This window comes from Alligator sinensis, unplaced genomic scaffold (genome assembly GCF_000455745.1).
Source record: "Alligator sinensis unplaced genomic scaffold, ASM45574v1 scaffold658_1, whole genome shotgun sequence".
Taxonomy (NCBI): Eukaryota; Metazoa; Chordata; order Crocodylia; family Alligatoridae; genus Alligator; species Alligator sinensis.
In genome coordinates this window covers 1492682-1511221 of record NW_005842109.1, presented here as the reverse complement: position 1 = coordinate 1511221, position 18540 = coordinate 1492682, and the positions used below count along the sequence as shown (strand labels likewise).

At 42.0% G+C, this 18540-nt stretch overlaps 1 protein-coding gene across 6 annotated transcripts in view; it reads left to right on the top strand.

The window, feature by feature from the left end:
- Positions 1-18540, top strand: part of RNGTT (RNA guanylyltransferase and 5'-phosphatase) — a 361441-nt gene that overhangs the window by 197489 nt on the left and 145412 nt on the right. For all 6 annotated transcript variants that reach the window (XR_003094276.1, XM_025205262.1, XM_025205261.1 and 3 more), the window contains one exon: positions 18033-18101. Coding sequence is in view for 5 of the 6 variants with exons in the window: in XM_025205262.1 (XP_025061047.1) it covers positions 18033-18101 (69 nt within the window). In the remaining variant the exon portion in view is untranslated. The remainder of the gene's footprint in view (positions 1-18032; positions 18102-18540) is intronic.

The window sequence follows — 18540 nt, the reverse complement described above, 5'->3', positions numbered from 1 at the left end:
GAAAGGGGCTGAGCTACTCATGCTGGACCAGTGGCAAGGGAGGGAGGAAGGCTGTCTGCAGCATCACAGGAGAGGGGGTGTCCAAATGGCTTACTAAACCAAGAGAAGAGTGAAACTGTGTGCAGGGAGGAGTCCATCCACCTGTGTGGCAAGCGGCCCATGCACTGTGCAACACTCAGGCATCAAGAGGTTGGATAGCCCTGCTTTTTGGCAAGATATGATTCATCCTATAAATACAGCATCTCTTTGATCTGGCACTGTGCAACATTCACATTAAGAAGTTAAAACACAAGGCAAATCAATATGGCAAACATTAAATGGAATAGAAAAAAGGTCTCAAAACTTAATCTCAAATGGAGAATCTGTTATTATGTGGGTGTGATCCTGCTGAGGTTGTACTGGTAACAGTTCTTGGCCCTATTTAGCCTTCTTATGAGTGGTTTGGAAAAAAAACAAAATCATCTCGCAAAATTTTCAGATAACACAAGGCTAGGTGAATAGTAAATAACAGATAGGACAGATCACTGATACAGAATGCATTTGATAACTTGCTCAATTGAGCAAAAGCAGTAAATACATTTTTAATATGGCCAAATATAAAATTATGTATCTAGGACTGAAGGGTGCATTGTGTTTGAAGTGGAATAAATTGTCATAGAGTTTGACTTGGATCAAAAAAGTAGCAATGCTGGTGTGGGCAGACATGCTGCTTCCAAGCAATCCTTGATCATTCTATAGTATGTGGTATTGCTTCTCCACCAACAGGTGGCTGGCAGGGGGTCACATCCCAGCATGTCTCATGGTAGGTCCAGTCTCTGGAGGATTCCAGGGATTCCCCCAAACATTGAAAAGCGATGATTGCCTGGCTAGCCAGGGACCCCATTCCCACCCTTGTGGTAAAACTGACCAGTCAACTCCTGTTCTGGACTGCTCATCAGTTCCTGCAACCACTGGTGGCAGCGGTGATCCCTCATGGCCAAAGATGATCATTCCCACGGGCCAAGTAAAGGGTTGTAAATGAGTCCTTTGATGGCTAAGAAAACTGATCCTAGAGCCTTAGACTCTGGCAAATGCTGGGTAGACTGATCCTAGAGCCTTAGACTCTGGCAAAGGTGGTGGGTAAAGTGGGGGTCAGACACAGATTTCTCAGTCTTGTTTCCTTTCCTTCCATTTCTGTCATTTTTCTGCCATTAGGGCAAGAAAGTTTTCCACAAAATAAGATGCACCTTCTCTCACAAGGCATCGCCATGTAGTCCTGTTCTGACCTAGTTTTTCCCAATTTGTGGTGTCAATGCCACACTTCCTAATATTTGCCTTGAGGGTGTCCTTGAAGCATTTCCTCTGGCCATCACATGTCATTTGTCCTTGGCTGAGTTGGGAGTATAGTGGTTGTTCTGGTAAACATACATCAGGCTCACACATACAATGCCCTGTTCACCACAGCTGATGTTGGATAATCAACACTGCCATACTGGTGGTGTTAGCATCAGTGAGGACACTGGCATTTGTATGACAATCCTCCCACTTTATGCCAAGGATCTTCTGAAGGTAGTGCTGGTGATGCTATACCAGGCTTCCCTGTAAGTCACCCAAGCATCACAGCTGTAGAGAAGAGTTGAGATGCCACAGTCTTATATAGTAAGAGCTTTGTTTGAGTCCTGATGTTGTGATCGCTGAACAATGGTTCAGTCTTCTGAAGGCAGAGCTGGCACATCAGATCGTATACTGGATTTCCTTGTTGATGTTGGCCTTCTTTGGGAGATGGCTGCCAAGGTATGCAAAGTGTTTAACATTAGCTCTTATCTGTCAATGAGGATCTTTTCAGGGGGAGTTGATTGGTCTGGAGCAGGCTGGTGAAGCACCTTTGTTTTTCTGATGTTAATGGTCAGACCCAGGCACTGGTATGCTTGGAAGAAGCAGCTAAGGGCTGTTTGTATGTCCTCCTCAGCAATGGTAGCACAATCATTGGCATACTGAATTCCACAATTGAGGCCAAAGTAATTTGCACTTTGTCATGGAGGTGGGAGAGACTGAAAAGGTTCCTGTCCATCCTGTCCTCAATGCCATGTAGCAGGCAGTCATGGATGAGTATCTTGATGACTGCAAGAAAGATGGAAAACAGAATTGGTGCAGTTATGCAGCCCTGCTTGACACCAGTTTGAATGGTGAAGAGCCATTGCATAGGATGAAGGTAGTCATCTGGTCAAGGAGGAGTTAGGATGGTGATAAATCTCCCTGGGCAGCCAGACTTCAATAAGATCTTTTATAGAGACTCCTGGTTAACAGAGGCAAAGGCTTTGTTCAAATCGAGACCATCACCGAGATCATTACTGAGACTGCATAATAGACCTGTACCACAACCTTGCTTTGAAGATTCTGCTTGCCCAGCATTGGGAGCTTATTACTTAGCTATTCTGGACAAGGCAACTTCTGAGAGATAACAAGGCCACGTTTGCTGCAACCACCTGCACACAATATGAAGTAAGTTGTTTGCTGGGGAAGACCGAGCACATGGTGAGCAGCAAGTGCTTGGGAGCCTTTTGTCCTGACCGTCTGTGATGACAAGCATGATTAAATGACCTTTTGTATATCCAAGAGGATTTTCATGGAGATCTGCAAAAGCTGGCCTCCAGTTTTGGATGGCAAGCCACCAGGATGAGAGCCTCCCTGATTCATAGAATCACAGAAAATTAGAATAGGAAGGGACCTCAGGAGGTCATCTAGTCCAACCCCCTGCTCAAAGCAGAACCATCCCCAATTGGATCATCCTAGCCCAAGGCTTTTTCTACCTGGGTCTTAAAAGGAACAATGGTCTCAAGTTGCAGCAAGAGAAGTTTAGGGTAGATATTAGGAAGAACTTTCTCACTAGGAGGGTAATAAAACACTGAAATAAGCTTCCTAGAGAGGTTGTAGAATCTCCATGCTTGGAGGTTTTTAAGACCCTGCTAGACAGTGCCTTGGCTGGGATGATCTTGTTGGGGGTGTTTCTGCTTTGAGCAGATGGTTGGACTAGATGACCTTCTGAGGTCCCTTCCAATCCTGATTTTCTATGTTTTTATGTTTCCCAGGATGCTGAGGGCATGTGGTGTCCAGAGGCCTTGGGATAGTTCTCTTCTGTCTCCATGTCTGTCTTGCTAAGTGGATGTGGATGATAGAAGGACCTCGCTTCCTCCTGGTCCAGAAGAAGCATTGGCTTTGTGCAGACTTTCACCACCATAGTGGCATCCAAGCCCTCATCCACCTCCTGCCAGAGATGGGCGTTGTCTGTGACTTCACAGCAGGGCTGGATGGAGTTAGTAGGCACTCATGACCCTGTGGGTACTAGACACACAGCTGTCATTCCAGGCCCTCTTGTACCAGAGATTCTGCTGCCAGCCCATATTGTCCTCCAGGCTGCCATTTCTGCGATGATTTGCTCAAACACCACCTGGTTCCAGTGGCTGGCCCGGATCACCTACTGGTTCTGCTTGGCCCAAATGGGCAAGTCCATTGCCCACTCCCAGCTGCAGTTGAGGATCTGCTGGAAGTGATTGGAGTGCAGTCATGTTGATATGAGTGCTGGGAATGACTGCTAGTGGTTGATTGCTGGCTTGTGTCCATGAGCTAGTACAGATGCTGACCTTGAGTGCATGGCTGGGAAGCACAGAACGGTGGCAAGCCTTTTCAGTGGGCAATAGATAGGTGGATGAGGTCATTTGTAGCCTGTGACCCCTGGGAAGTAAGGTTCTGTCCTGAATACAAGAGGTGCTGGGCGAGGCAGTTGCAATGCATTGTGAAGGACTGCCTTGGCTGCTTCTCATAAGGTTCCCACAACAAACATACCGACATCCTTTGAGATATTCTGAAACAAAATGATGCCACATTTTCCCCCATACTCCGTCAGCCAGTCTTGTTGTGGGTTAGGAGTCATGTACATCTGTATACTGTGTGTTATGGACCAAAACATTTGCCTCATGACAAATGTGACATCTGTCCATACCCAAGATTGCGAGCCCTGTTTTCAGGAAGGGGGACACTGTCCAGACAAGCAGTGATTCTGAAGAAGATAACAGCAGAACAACCATTCCCATTGTGGTGTTATCACCAAAATGACTATTGTGATCTTTTGATGTACAAATAGGGGAATCTCAAACCAAACAGGATTATATTTCCTCTAGATTTCACATGAGGGTGACTATGTCTGGAATCTGCTTCCAGTTCTGGGGTTTGCAAATTCATGAAGAATATTGAAAAATTGGAGAGGCTTTGGGGGAAAGCTATGAGAAAGACAGATTAAAAAAAATTGAAAAATGTGACAGCAAGAGTCCTGAAGATCTCAGTTAATTTAGTATATTAAATAGAAAGCTAAGGGTTGACTTGATTAAGAGTGTATGTACCGACATGGGGAACAAAGCATTGATAATGGACTCTTCAGTCTAGCAGACAGTTTTAAGATGACCCAACAATTACTACTTAAGACTTGATAAAATCAGATAGAAATACAACATTTTTAGCAAGAGTAAGTAATCCCTAGTATAATTTACCAAGGTTCATGGTGGATTCAAGCAGTACTAGTGTGAGTGTAAGAGTGTGGGCAGGGGAAGGGATTTGGTGTAATAATGGTGAGCTCTTTTTCCAAGCATTGCCCAACAGCTCAGATGTCATCTCGGAAGTTTCCCCCCACCCCAGTTCCAAGTTACATGTTCTGCAAGGCTTGCTTTTGAAAAAATACAGTTGAAAAGCTGAAACTGAAAAATGATAGCAGAGTTGGTTGACAGCCCTATTGTTTCCAATTACTGCTTTCTGAGTGAAGGATGCAGGAGGAATTGGTGATGTGCAAGTTAGCTTTGATAAGGGACAGAAGCCTAGAAAAAAAATATGGGCCAAACTTTAGTTTGTGGTAACAAGCTCAGTTAAAAAAAAGACATAATTAAGTCATCTCAGGATTTCTTGGTTTCATCTAATATTGGGTTTTCTAAAATACCACTTAGGTTATTCTCAAAATATTTTTGTTTGAGCCATGACAAGAAAGATCTAGGAGTTTCACAAGAAAGGTTCTCAGGAAATTTCCAGTCTGATTTTCAAACAAAAAATAAGTTTAAATGAGTGTTCAAATAGGTTTTTTTGTTTTGTTATTTTACCAGAGTCCTTGCCTGTGCAAGTATGAATTCCATTGCACAAACTTTTAATTAGATTGTAGCACAGAGATTCTTTCTTTAAAAATCTCTCATTGTGGACACATCAGAAATGAAAATCATCTTTATTATCTTGCTGCCTAATAAGGATATAAAAAATAACTTTAATAACAGATATGAATTAAATTAATTCAGTTGCATTCATCAGTTTTATTGCATGCTCTTAAAAGTCCATAAATTTTAAAGCATCTGTTCCTCCCACTTTGGATGTAAAAGTTGTAGAGGGATTTCCTCAACATACCAGGTGCAAGTGTTTGAGAGTTTAATCAGATCTTACTAAATTTTGAAAAATACAAGGCAGTGTGAAAGTAGCTGCAAAGATTATGAGAGGTGACAAAATAGGTATTGAGGCTGTTGTCATAGAAAACCTGTCTTATAGAGGGAGGGGCATAAAGAAAACCAGCTCAGAGTATGGATCTGATAGACAGCAACAAGCAATTTAATGCAAAAATGAAGAAAATATTTCCTAGGTATATGACCAGTGCCTGTTTTGAAATAACCAGAGTAATGAGAAGTGAGAGGGAGAGAGAGGTTAGTAGTTTCCTTTTAAACCAGGCTCTAATCAGCATGTGTTATATGTGCATAACCCATTACAGACTGATATGCTTGAGAAAATCTGCAATCTCTGTAGTGAGGTGCTTCATTTATAGATTTATAGCTATACATGCTGGCAGCCATTGATTAGAATTCATACAATGAGCACTGGGCTTAGGCTAGTTGAAAAATGTAAACATTATGCAAAATGTCTTTAAACGTTTACCAAAAATTATGTCATAGAATCATAGAAAATTACGGTTGCATCGTAATTTTGGGACCTCAGGAGGTCATCTGTTCAACTCCCTGCTCAAAGCAGGACCATCCCCAACTAGATCATCCCAACCAAAGAAGCTTAGTCTAGCTGGGTCTTGAAAACCTCCAAAGACGGAGATTCCACCACCTCTCTGGGTAACCTGTTCCAGTGTTTTACTACCGTCCTAGTGAGAAAATTCTTCCCAAAATCTAACCTAAACTTCCCTTGCTGTAACTTGAGACAGTTGCTGCTTGTTCTGTCATCTGCCACCACTGAGAACAGTCCAGCTCCATCCTTTTTGAGGGCTGCTTCTAAATCCCCCCTTGGTTTCCTCTTCTCTAAACTAAATAAGCCCAATTCCCTCAGCCTCTCCTCAGAAGTCATGTGCCCCAGCCCCCTAATCATGTTTGTTGTCCCCCACTGGACTGTCTCTAATTTGTCTGCATCCTTTCTTCAGTGGGGGGTGCAAAACTGAACAAAGTACTCTAGATGTGACCTCACCAGTGCTCAATAGAGGGGAAAAGGAATCAGAACTCATGGTAGAGGTGATATCTTTTATTAGACCAACTTGATTTTTGCAAAAAAAATCTTTAATTGCAAGCTTTCAGGCACAAGCACCCTTCTTCAGACATAGGAGAAAAGTTTGTAAAAGTTCTCCTGGGTAGAAATTAAAGTTCATATTTTATAGGGCAGTTGAAGGTGTGATACAATCTCCTGTTTGGAACAGTTCATTTTATATGCAGATTAGGCTCAGGGAGAAGTTGGAATAATCTGTTTACCTTTAAGTTGTTTGGTGGTAAGCAGGATGTAGTTATATTTCCTTCTACTTATGTTGTTTCATATTTCACAGAGAATTAAAAAAGATGGAGTGCTCTTTTGGGCCAATATTTCTTATGTGGTAAGGTGTCTCTGAGCTCTGTGATGATGTAAATTACCTCGAACAAAGGCAGGAGCAGGGTTGCAGATTTCAGGTGATCAAACTTGCTTCTTCCTTGTAAAATATGAAGATTTCATTTAAAAAATCGGCTAAAATTCAATATCTTCCATGTGACAGGTATCCAAGTTGTAGCTGTATTTGTCTAGAGGCAAAAGGAATCAGAACTCGTGGTAGAGATGATATCTTTTATTAAACCAATTAAATTTTTGCGAAAATCTCAGTAGATTAGAACAATAATTTCCCTGATTATCAAAGGACCGACGAAAACCCAACCTGAGCCCCAGACCCCTTCACCCTTGCACCCAGAGCCCTGTAGTCACTTTTGATATGCTCAAGTTCTCCCCTGGCAGTATCGTTGGTGCCCACATGGATGAGTAGTATGGGACAGTAGTCAGAGGGCTGGATGAGTCTCCATAATCCCCCTGTGACATCTGTGATCTAGGCTCTAGGGAAGCAGCAGGCTTCCTGAGACAACAGGTCAGGTCAAGAGATGGATCCATCCATCCCCGCAGACAGTACTGTAGGAAGGGAGGGGCAAGCGTGACGACTGCCCTGGTAGTCGAAGAGAAGGGGTGCCAACAGGTGCTGCCCAGGAAAGAGCTGCGAATGGCTCATTTGGGGGGGGTCGCAGGGATGGGGAGAGAGCGGCTTATGCTGCTGCGTGCACCCCTGGGTAAGCATGGGGGGTGGTATGTGCCCCTTAGATCTGTGCACAGGGCAAGGGCGGACTGCTGCTGTGGGCTTTCCCTTGGCGCTAGACTTTCTTACTATGGCACTGCCCTCAGAAGGGAGTCTCCAACCACCACCACCCGTTGCTGCTTCTTGGTGGAGGTTGTCAGGATTCTTCCCACCTTTAGGTGGCCTCGTCTGTCCTCCTTCACCAATGGAACTTGCTCCTCCCCCTCTCTTGCCTGGGCTACATACCTGTTGTCCAGGCGAACTGCTGCAGGTAGAGATGAAGATTTCTGCTTGCTGCACCTGTCATAAGATTCCAGCTTCCACCTTTCTTGGAGTCTATGCCCTCTTCCTTCCTTAGTGCTGCCTTTGGCAGTTTTTCCTCCACAGTCCTGAAAGTCTCCTCCAGCATTGAACTGATGAACTCCTCATGGTGGAGGATGCTTCAGAGCCTCTCCATCTCCTCGTGTAGCTCTCTTGCATGTTCCTGAGAGACACCACCAGGAGGCACCGCTCGCATTGCAGGCATTCCCTGACCTGGCCATCAGTGGAAGGAACCTACAAGCCACAGTTCCCACAGCACCAAACCTGTACCTGGGTCAAAGTGTCGATGATGATCGGTCCTGCCTGGACAGAAACCTCACAGGTGTAAACAGGCAGTGGCAGTGGCCCTGATATTGCAACGTCTTCCAGCCATTTCCCTGGGTCTCTTAATCTGCCTCTTCTCTCTTACTGCCCTTCTTGCAAGCCAGACCTTCCCTAGAAGACTGTAGGCATTATGCAAAATGTCTTTAAAGGCTTACCAAAACTTAAGTCATGGCACTTAGAATAGTTTTCGTTCCAAGCAGTTAAGATTTCTCACAACCCGGGGCTTTACAAACCTCTTCCACTGACGTAGCTAAATCAAATGTTATTTGTTTACATCTAAAGCTTTTGAATCTTTCTTCCACAAGTTTCATTACGAAGTGAAAAAGAAACAGAGAATGAGCAGCTTGAATGTGTCTTTGAAATAATACCTAAGAATTGGTGTATGCAAAATTCATACAAGCTTGGCTTAAAATTAAATTAAGTCAAATGCAGTTCTAAGATTTGAAAAAGCAAGAGAATGACAGATGCATTATTTGTTTTCCTAAATGAAGGATGAAGTTTTCCACATCTGAAACTTTTAAAGTACAGTATGAAGTAATCAGTGATGTTTGCTCAAAATGTTGCTGATGCTTTGCATCAAAGATCTTGGTAAGATAGCTAAGTAGTTGACTTACCATATTTACTCAAGTTATATGCAGTCTTTCAACTTTCTTTGTTGAAGATACAGTTTTATAACATGTCATGCAGAGTATACACACAAACAGCAGGAAAGGTTCTCTCTACTGGACTGAAAGCTTTTAAATTTCTCTTTCAAGTTAATTTGCCTCTTTATATCCATTAAACTTCATGTCCTGCCTCCTGAGTTAAAGAACCACTAATTATCAACTGTTACTGTTGAATGGAATCTGTAGGTACCAGAATTTGTATTATCCTGAAGGATCTCAGTTCCCTTAAGCTTATTTAAAAGAAGCTTTTAAAGCTTCAGGATTAGTGAATCTTGATTATTCACCCCCTAGCCACTGGAAAAACACTGTTCACTGATTGGCTTAGACTTTTAATAATATCATCTGCGGCAATTCAGGCTACAAGATCTACATGATGAATAGATAATACTACTTCAGTAGTATATTTTTTCTTTTAAGGTAAACAACAGAAGTCTTCTTGTCACATGATTCCATAATTTATAAGCAATTATAATGTTGTCTTCTGTACATCAGGATTTTCTTATTGCTTGTAACATTTGTTTCTAGTTTGTGATTTGTTTTTAAACTAATACATTGTTTTTAATATTTTTAAAACAGTGAACTGTTAAGAAAATATGACCTCTTTTAATATTCATAATAGAGCAGGAAACTGCATGAAATGAACAAAGGGCTTCACAGGTGGAAATTTCATAGTAGTAGAGCACTAAGAATAGCATAGCAGTAAGATTGGCTTGTATGCATCATTTATGCCTCCTTTATAAAGCATCATTGAAATGCATTGCATTTTATGTGGTCCCTGGCAATCATCCCAGTTAAGCAGGTGTGCCATTTATCATGGTGCCGATTAAATAGCTTATACTGTTCAAGTTAATTAGAAATGTTAACATGTTTGGTAAATTAAACAGGAAGATAGGAGGCTTATTTAAAGATGAGTTTTGCATAAAAGTTCATAAACTAAAAACCTAATATTAGGGTTTTTGCTATTTAGAAAATATTTAATGCAAGTTTACTCATAATTCAAGAATCCTTTTTATATTAGTTGTACTCTTTATACAGTTTTCCTAAAATATCGGATCACTGGTTTATAAATTATTTTCAATATTCTTTGGCTCCAAAGCAATTTCAGTTTAACCAGAATTCTCATGAAAAATATTTGTCATTTATCCCATGCTCTGAAGGAAGTTTATTAAAAACATCCCCTTTCACTACTAGTTTGTTTTCTGTGATTTATTTAGTCTACATTAATCACCAGGTTTACCAGGTTTTTCTCTCATTTTGATAGGTTGCTTTTCTAGCCTACTATAATTGTTCAAAGCAGCTTGGTTTCTCTGGTTACTTCTCTTGTTCATTCCTTCCCAACTTTGCAAGTCAAGCTGCCCTGATATAAAAATGGGAAAAACTTATGATACTACCTTGGAAAAGTGATTTAGCCCCACTTCAAGGCGAAGAACAGACATTTGGGAGGTTAAATCAGATTTAAAGGGGCCACCTGATTTAAATGTAGCTCATCCCAATGCCAACCTTACACTTACAGATCCAGTCTCAGAGGCTGGCAGTCAGTCTAAACCTGTAACTGAACAGAAGTTCCATGCAGACAAACTGGTCTAAAAATTGCAGCACCCAATTTAAGATGAACCTGGATCTATGTAGTATTAGACTCATTTGATTTAGGTCAAACTGGTGCATGGAACTTCTGTCCACTTCCCCTGCGCAGACCTGGGGCTGGGAAAAAATTGTTAAGGAGGCCATCAATTACAAGCTCGTAACTGGTGTGGTATTAAGAGCAACCAGCATAGCTTTGTCAAGGGTAGACCATGACTGACCAACCTGGTGTCCTTTTTATGACCAGGTAACTAACCATCTGGACAGGGGACATGAGGTTGATATCATTTACTTAGACTTCAGTAAAGCCTTTGATTCTGTTTCCCATGAGATTCTCTCAGTTAAGCTGGAGGGTACTATCCTAGACCAGTCTACAGTGAGGTGGGTGGACAACTGACTTAGAGGCTGATTCCAGACAGTTGTAATTGATAGGATGGTCTCATCCTGGAGAGCCGACTTTAGAGGTGTTCCCCAGGGATTGGTGCTTGGACCCGTAACATATTTATCAATGACTTGGATGAGGGGGCGGAAAGCCCAATGATTAATTTTGCGGATGATACCAAGCTGTGGGGAAATGTGGGCACATCACTGGATAGGGTAAGGATCCAGGATGACCTCAACAGACTGGTTCTATGGGCTGAACGGAATCAGATGAGGTTCAACAGGGAAGAGTGCTGGGTTCTTCATCTGGGTAGGAAGAACCTTCACCATAACTACACGATGGATGGTAGTCCACTGGCTGGTCACAATCAACCGGAAGATGAACTTGAGCCAACAGTGCGATGAAGTGGCCAGAAGGGCACATAGAACTCTAGCGTGCATCAGCCAAAGTGTTGCCATTAGATCCACAGAAGTGCTTCTCCCTCTCTATTCGATGTTGGTGAGGCCACAGCTGGAGTACTGTGTCCAGTTCTGGGAACTGCGCTTCAGGAAGGATGTGGTTAAGCTTGAGAAGGTACAGAGAAGGGCCACCCCTATGATTAGGGGCCTGGAGGATAGGCTCTATGAGGAAAGACTTTGGGAACTGGGCCTGTTCAGTCTGAGTAATAGAAGACTGAGAGGTGACTTGATAGCTGCCTACAAGTATGTCAGGTGTGAGCACCAAGATTCAGGGGATCAACTCTTCAGAAAGGCACCCCTTGGGAGGATGAGGATCAGTGGGCACAAGCTAATTGAGGGAAAATTTAGTTTGGGCATACGGAAAAACTTCTTTTCTGTAAGGGTAACTAGAATCTGAAACGCTCCCAGCAGAGGTGGTGCAGTTGCCATCCTTGGAGGTGTTCAAGAGGAGGATGAACAAGCACCTCATTCAGCTCGTTTGAGCCCAATTACCTCCTGCCCATGGCAGGGGACCAGACTTTATGATCTTGCAGGTCCCTTCTGGTCCTTTGATTTTGATTCCATGAAAACCCAGCAACTGTCCGCAGCCCCATGGCTGCTCTTTTCAACCTCCTCAACACTGGGCTGCTCCCCTCCCCTCCCTTCCCCTCCACAATCCCTGACCAGCCAGTCCTCTCAACCCCCATCCCACAAGCTGTTTGGTGCAGCTGCTTTTATCAGTGTTCGCTACTGCTGGAACCAGGCAAGTAAGTCCTGGTGGGGGGCGAGGCAGGAGGGATGGTGGTGTAGGTTCACTGAAAGGGACCCCTCCCTCCCCCCCCACTTATGGGTCACACCTGTTCCTTCCACCCCACTCGTGGGTCATACTTCCCCCCCCACCTTGCCCCCACTCCACCCATGGGTTGTGCCTCCCCCATCCCCTGGTGGACACCTGATCCCCTCCAGCCTGCTGGACCCCCAATCCCATTGCTAGTCCCCCCCATCCTGATTTACCTGCTATTAGGCAGCCATTTTTAATTGATTTAACCTCCCCCTAATACCTCCAAATATCTGTACTTGGCCCAAGAGTGACAGATTAATTCCTAAAAGAATAAGAGTTATTTTTGTCATGCTTTCAGTTGTCTGCCTTCCAGTGCAAAGCCTGCTTGTTTGAAAGCAACTGTCATAGTGCAGTTTGCCCAGGTTTGTACTTTGAGCTTCACCTCTGGAGAACTTGTGAAATTAACACCACAAGAGACCTAAACATGAGCAGTTGAGAGTGGGAAGGGCTTTTAAGATAACTGATAAAAGGTTCCTTCTTACTTTTAATGTTGGTTTCACCTGCTAAATGAACATTTGAGAGAAGACTGTATTTGTTTGTTTTTTTTAAAGAATTAAACATCCTTGTCCAATAGGGTATGAGGCTTCATGAAATATCCTATATCTCTTCCAGCAAGATGAAAGAAGCTCAGATTTGACATTTTCAGTGTAAGGAGCCAAACAAAAGAGAGAGATCTTTTAGGCCTTTAAAATGACTACCTGCTTGATGAGGAAAGGATGGGAAATAATTCCTAATTGTATTAAAATGGTACCATGGGATATTAGAACCTTCTGACACTAGATACTGTATAAGCACAGAACAGAAGCCCCCAATCTCTAAGCTGAGGAACTGAATCATGAAGCAAACATCAGTTAATTCCAGAGATAGATGGGATGTACAAAAACAATGAAATAGCAGGTCAAGATCAGCAGTGGTCACACATTGTCTTTTGCCAGTTGTTCAGTTTTGGGGGTGCGGTGATCATAAATGGGGAGGTGAGTTTTAAGCGTAGATCTGATGGAGGGCAACAAGGTAACTTTACAGATGTTTACAGGATCTCTTCCCATGCATAAGGGATGGCATAAGAGAAAGTATAAAGGTGCTAGTTTGGTGGTCAAGACATGCTTTATTTGCAGAGCAGAGGTAAAAGTCAATATCTTGGCAGCATATGATAAGTAAGGTAGGGATAGACCATGAAGGTGCTTCAGAGTGTTTGCGTTTCCTATGTTGGAGCCTACTGAGTAGGCAAAAAGGGAGAGGATGTGATTGAAATGGCAAGTTAAATTATTTTCTGCAGCAGAAGCTTTTTGAATGGATATACATTTTGTAAGATGGGTTTTTTTGAAACTGTAAAGGAGAAGAGGAAGTTACAATAGTTGAGATTTGAGATTAAAGCCTGGATGAGAATTTTAGCTATGTGGACAACAAGATCATATCAATTCTTGTTTATAAGCTTGGATGTGATGGTCTATATGGAGGGATGACTAGAACATAGTTCACAGATTACAGGCATGATTGAAAGAGGAAGAATGTTGGTAGTATTGTCCCAAGTGACTGCAAGATTGATGGAAAAGGTAAACTCTATTTTGTTCATACAAAGTTGAATCTGATGCCTTAAGATCACAAGGATATATTACAAAGGTAGGCATATTCACCTTGTCACATAAGAGAAGCTTTTCTTACTGGAATACCTCTCTACGCACCCTTCACATGTGAGCTATAATAGTCATCATTTGTCAGTTAGGGCAGTGTTGCTCAACCCTTTGATACCTAAGGCATGCTTAGTTTTGGATTAAAATGGTGGCACACTTCATTCTTATACCTGAAAAAGGATGTGTACATGTGTATGTTTTCGTGCATGTGTGTGATATATTACACATGTGCACATATATATTAAAGACGCAGTGATGCCCAATCTTTTGGCCTCATGGGCCAGATGAGTGGTGCCGGGTCAGTCTGCAGGCAGGATCCTGCTGCACAGGGCTAGCACAGCCAGGACATGATCCCATTGTGTGGCTCTTAGAAATTTGGCAATGGCGGTACTAATTGCCATTGTTCTCCCTCTAGAGAACTTCCAAATTTCTGGAACCATGGGGGCCCCACAGGCTGGATGACTGTTCATTTTTGTGACGTACTTCTGACACTCTTGTGGCAAACTACTGTGCTATGGCCCACCCTTTGAGAATCACTGCAGTATAGCCTAGCAAAGGAATGTAGACATCGGGTGTATTGGGTTTGGAGGTGAAAGACTGTGTCCCCAGCATTTTGTCAGTGGGAAAAGTAGATACTTGAAATCTATTCAATTAAAAAAATAAGTAAGTGGTTTCTGATGCTATACCTATGCCTGCACCCGCTGCTAATTTTTATGGGCAGCAGCTCTCAGTGCTGGTCACTATACTACTTACTGGAGGAGCTGCCTTGTGTTTAGGAAGAGATTAAAACCTCTCTGCATGTTCTACTGAAACCTTCACATGTTCTTCAGTCAGGTACATAACATTGGATGGTACAAGGTACAACTTTGGTTTCCTCCAAAGTCCATGAGAGTTCAGGTCTACCGGAGTTAATACCCAATCTGAAACTGGGCTGTAACCACTGGTAATCCAGTGTGATAAGTGAATTTGGAGGAACAGTGTTTTTATGTACTATTATAGTAAAGGAAGGTATCAAGCATTTTAAGAAAAGAGCATTGCTATTTTAGACTGGATAGTACTACCTTCTGCCCCTCTTTTTCTCTCTCTCTTTTCTTTTTCACTATATTTTACAAAGTCTGGTGCAGTCAGACAGACCGGGGGGTGGGGGGAGGGAAAGGAAGGGAAGACATCAAAGCTTCATGTTTAACCTGAAAGAATTGCTACTCAGAATGCAGAAAGTGATTTATTCTGGGTACCCTTAACTTTTACTGTAGCTAGCACTAGATCATATGATGTATATCCAGTCCCTCTTTAAATTATCTCTGTCTTCAAATTGAAGTTCCTTTTCAAACTACCTTGTATGGGAAAATAAGTTTTTAGGTTTCCATTTGTAAATTCTGTGTTTACACCTCCTGATTTGCTTTTTTGTGTTTTTAGCTAACAATTTAGGATTTCAGTTAAAGTGTGTTGTTTTGTTTCAGTACAATATTAGTATTTGGGAAGGAATTGTTTTATCTATTGGAAATTAATAAAATAAATTACACATACCTTTCTGATGCCTAGTAAATATACTTTTATCAAAAGCTCTTTTTGACTGAAAGCTGGTTTAATTTTCAGACATTTTACTCAATGTTTAAATAGTTTCACAGAAGTTTTAGCTGATGGACAAAAATGTTGTGTTAAGCATTTGTCTCCATCATTTGTCTCCATCATTTCCAAAATACTACATTAGTCAACTGAAGCAAAGATTAACATTGTATTTATAACAGTGTAGTTGAAGTGCATTAATTATTTTTTAAAATCGTGAATAAATATTGGGGTTTTGTATGCTAATCAAGCTCCATTTTTTTAAAAGTAGTTGCTTATGAGATTACTGTGCAGTTAAAGGGTTTGACATTTATGAAAACTGGTGAGTATGTGGTAGGTTTTCAGGTGTTAAATACAGGCTTTCTGTAACACATCTCAGTGGGTCATTTTTGACTCAGCATCTAATATACAGTACTGCAAATCAAGTTATTTTATTGCTCTGTATAATTATTCTAAAATTAGTTTTGAAATAGAATAAAGAAATCTAATAGCTATTCTTTTTTTAATAGAGGCAATCCTAATATGTCAATAACCAAATTTGTCTTTAAAACAAATTGTTGTATATCTAACAAGAAATGAATGCTTAAATGTAGTTAATCACAGGTTTTAGACTATTACAATTTTAGATGTTATTTTAATTTGTTATACCAGAATTTTGATTATTTATTTATATCGTAACTTCACTTTGCACTATGGCTGCTTACAGACATTAAAAAAGAAGCAGTTTACCAGAAGAAGCAGTGTCTTAGTTCGACTAGGCTCCGACTAGTGTCTGTATAGCTCAAGTGCTTCAGCAGGGCTTTTTGGCGCTTTCATCTAAAGCTGATTCAGTCAGCTATAAGAGTGACAAAAAAGCCCCACTAAAGTACTCGGTCTACACAGACACTGGGGTGAGCCATGTCCAGCTAATGCTCTGCCTCTTCTGGGCATGTGCTGGGCTCAGCGTGGGAGTGCCATTTGGGGTTGTTTTTTTCAAATGTCTGTAAGCAGAGTGTGTCCAGCCATTTTTAACCTCTGCCAAAAATTATGTTCCTAAATCCAGTTCAAATTTTCTCTCTCTCTTTTTGCTGTGGTATTTGTCACTGAGGTAACAGATCTGTTAATGTATATTTCAAATATTGCTTAAAAGCACCCGCAGCTTGAGAGATGCTCTTTTATTAGCGAGAAGTAAAAATTGAAATTAACGAATAACCATCTACATAAATTGTGCTGAACTTCACCACTGCTGATCACTCTCAATCATTTATCCCGATTTCACGTTACATGATATAAATATTGATGATTTGTTTTGGTTTGGTTAATATTTTCTTAGGTCTTGAACGTCTTGAGGTTAACCCCAATTGAAGTCAATCTGGTTAATGTATAACAGAATTTAAGTGTCTTGGTTAATTCGGATGGTAACTTTTAAGTAGTTCAGTATCATCGCTGGAATGTACTTATTAAAGGTTCTTCTATGTGAGAACCTTACTTATAATTATTAGAAGTTTTGCCTTATTTTCAAATATGATGTAAACTTTTAAAAACACTACCATTTGCCTATTTAAAATGGTAGACTTATTCTTGGTGTTTTGGAGAAACAAGATATATATTGTCCCATCCTTGAACTACTTCTGCTCCATCCATAACTCAAGTGTTTAGGCTCATGTTTTCCAAACATTCTTTTTTCCAGACTTGTATCTTTTGCCCTCTTTGCTTACTTTGTCTTAGCCTCAAATTTTATCAGTAAAGTTGTCATCTAAATTCCACCAGATCCTGTTTCTTTTTCTCTTCCTATGTTTCTCAGATTATGAGACTAACTTTAAATGAAATTCTGTATAATAAGAAGAATTTCTTGTGTTTACCTGAATCCAACATGACTTTGAATTTAAGATTACTCCCCAAAAACTAGGTCTATAAGTGGATAATTTATAATTTTGTTACAATTTTTCATGCATAGAATCTAATTATTGGAGGGTCATCTTAAATTCCTCCTCCCTCCCACAAATCCAGCAGGGAAAACAAGGCAAGGGGCCTGATTGGGAGATGGGTGACCTGATCCCTTCCCCTTTACTCCCTGTCCCCCCACCACTTATTTCTGTTGGGACTATGCATCCTAATGCCTTTCCCCCTCCTCCCCCTCACTGCAGCCTCTGTCCCTCCCTCCCCCCACTCTTACCCTCAGTTATGGCTCTAGTCCGATCCTAGCCTGAGGCATGGAGCACATGTACCACATAACAGCAGTTGAAGCGACAGTGGCTGTAGCCAAAGGATACTGGAGCTGCTGCCACCCTGCCTTTGCTACCTGTCTGGGCTGGGACTTGAGGTACCATGTGCTGTGCGCCCCATGTTCCATGCCAGCATAAAACCAGAGCTGTGACTGACCGTAAGCATTGGGGTTGGGTGGGGCAGGTGCCAGTGGGGCAGAGGCAGTAGCAGTGGAGACAGGGGAGCAGATGGCTCCTGCGGCTCTGGCTCTGACCCTGGGTTGGGGCTGGAGTTAGTTGCAGCAGCCACCTGACCTCCTCCCTCCCCCTGACCTTGTACTTCAATTAAAGATGAGGGGCTTTTTTCCCCAGTGTTGACTTGGAAAATAAACCTTGTCTTGGATTTGAGTAAACACAGTTCTTAAATAAAATGGAACGGATCTTACGTAACTCTAGAATATTTAAAGTAAAATATTTTCTTTGTATGTGGAAAATGATTTGGCTTTTGTTTTTGTTTTACAGCTTCTTGAAGGAAGTTTTGCTAGGGAAGTCAGTCATGAAGTGGATGGACTAATTTTTCAGCCTACAGGGGTAAGCAGCATCAACAATAGTTTTTATTATTAACAAATTTTAAATATCAGATTGAAAAATTTGGGCTGCCTTCCCTCACGCACACTAACAAAGCTGCATATATAAAGTCAACACCAAGGGTGGGCAAAATATAGCCCATGGGCCAGATCCAGGCCACCAAAGGATTCTGTCCAGCCTTTGGCAGGTCCCTTGGCCCCACCTAGCACAGGCATGGTGGGGTAACGTGGGCCATGGCAAATGTAGCCAGTTCGCTGTTCCTGGACATGTGGTGGGACGGCATAGCAGCTGGACTCCACTTTCCAGCAGCTCTGATGGTGGCACCTCCAATGGTGGCTCTGCTAGTATCTCCGCCACCACTGGACCCAGCCCCACTGCCCAAGGATCCAGATGAAGCAGACAGGCAGGCAGCTGGGGCCTCCATAGAGAACAGCCCCTGTGG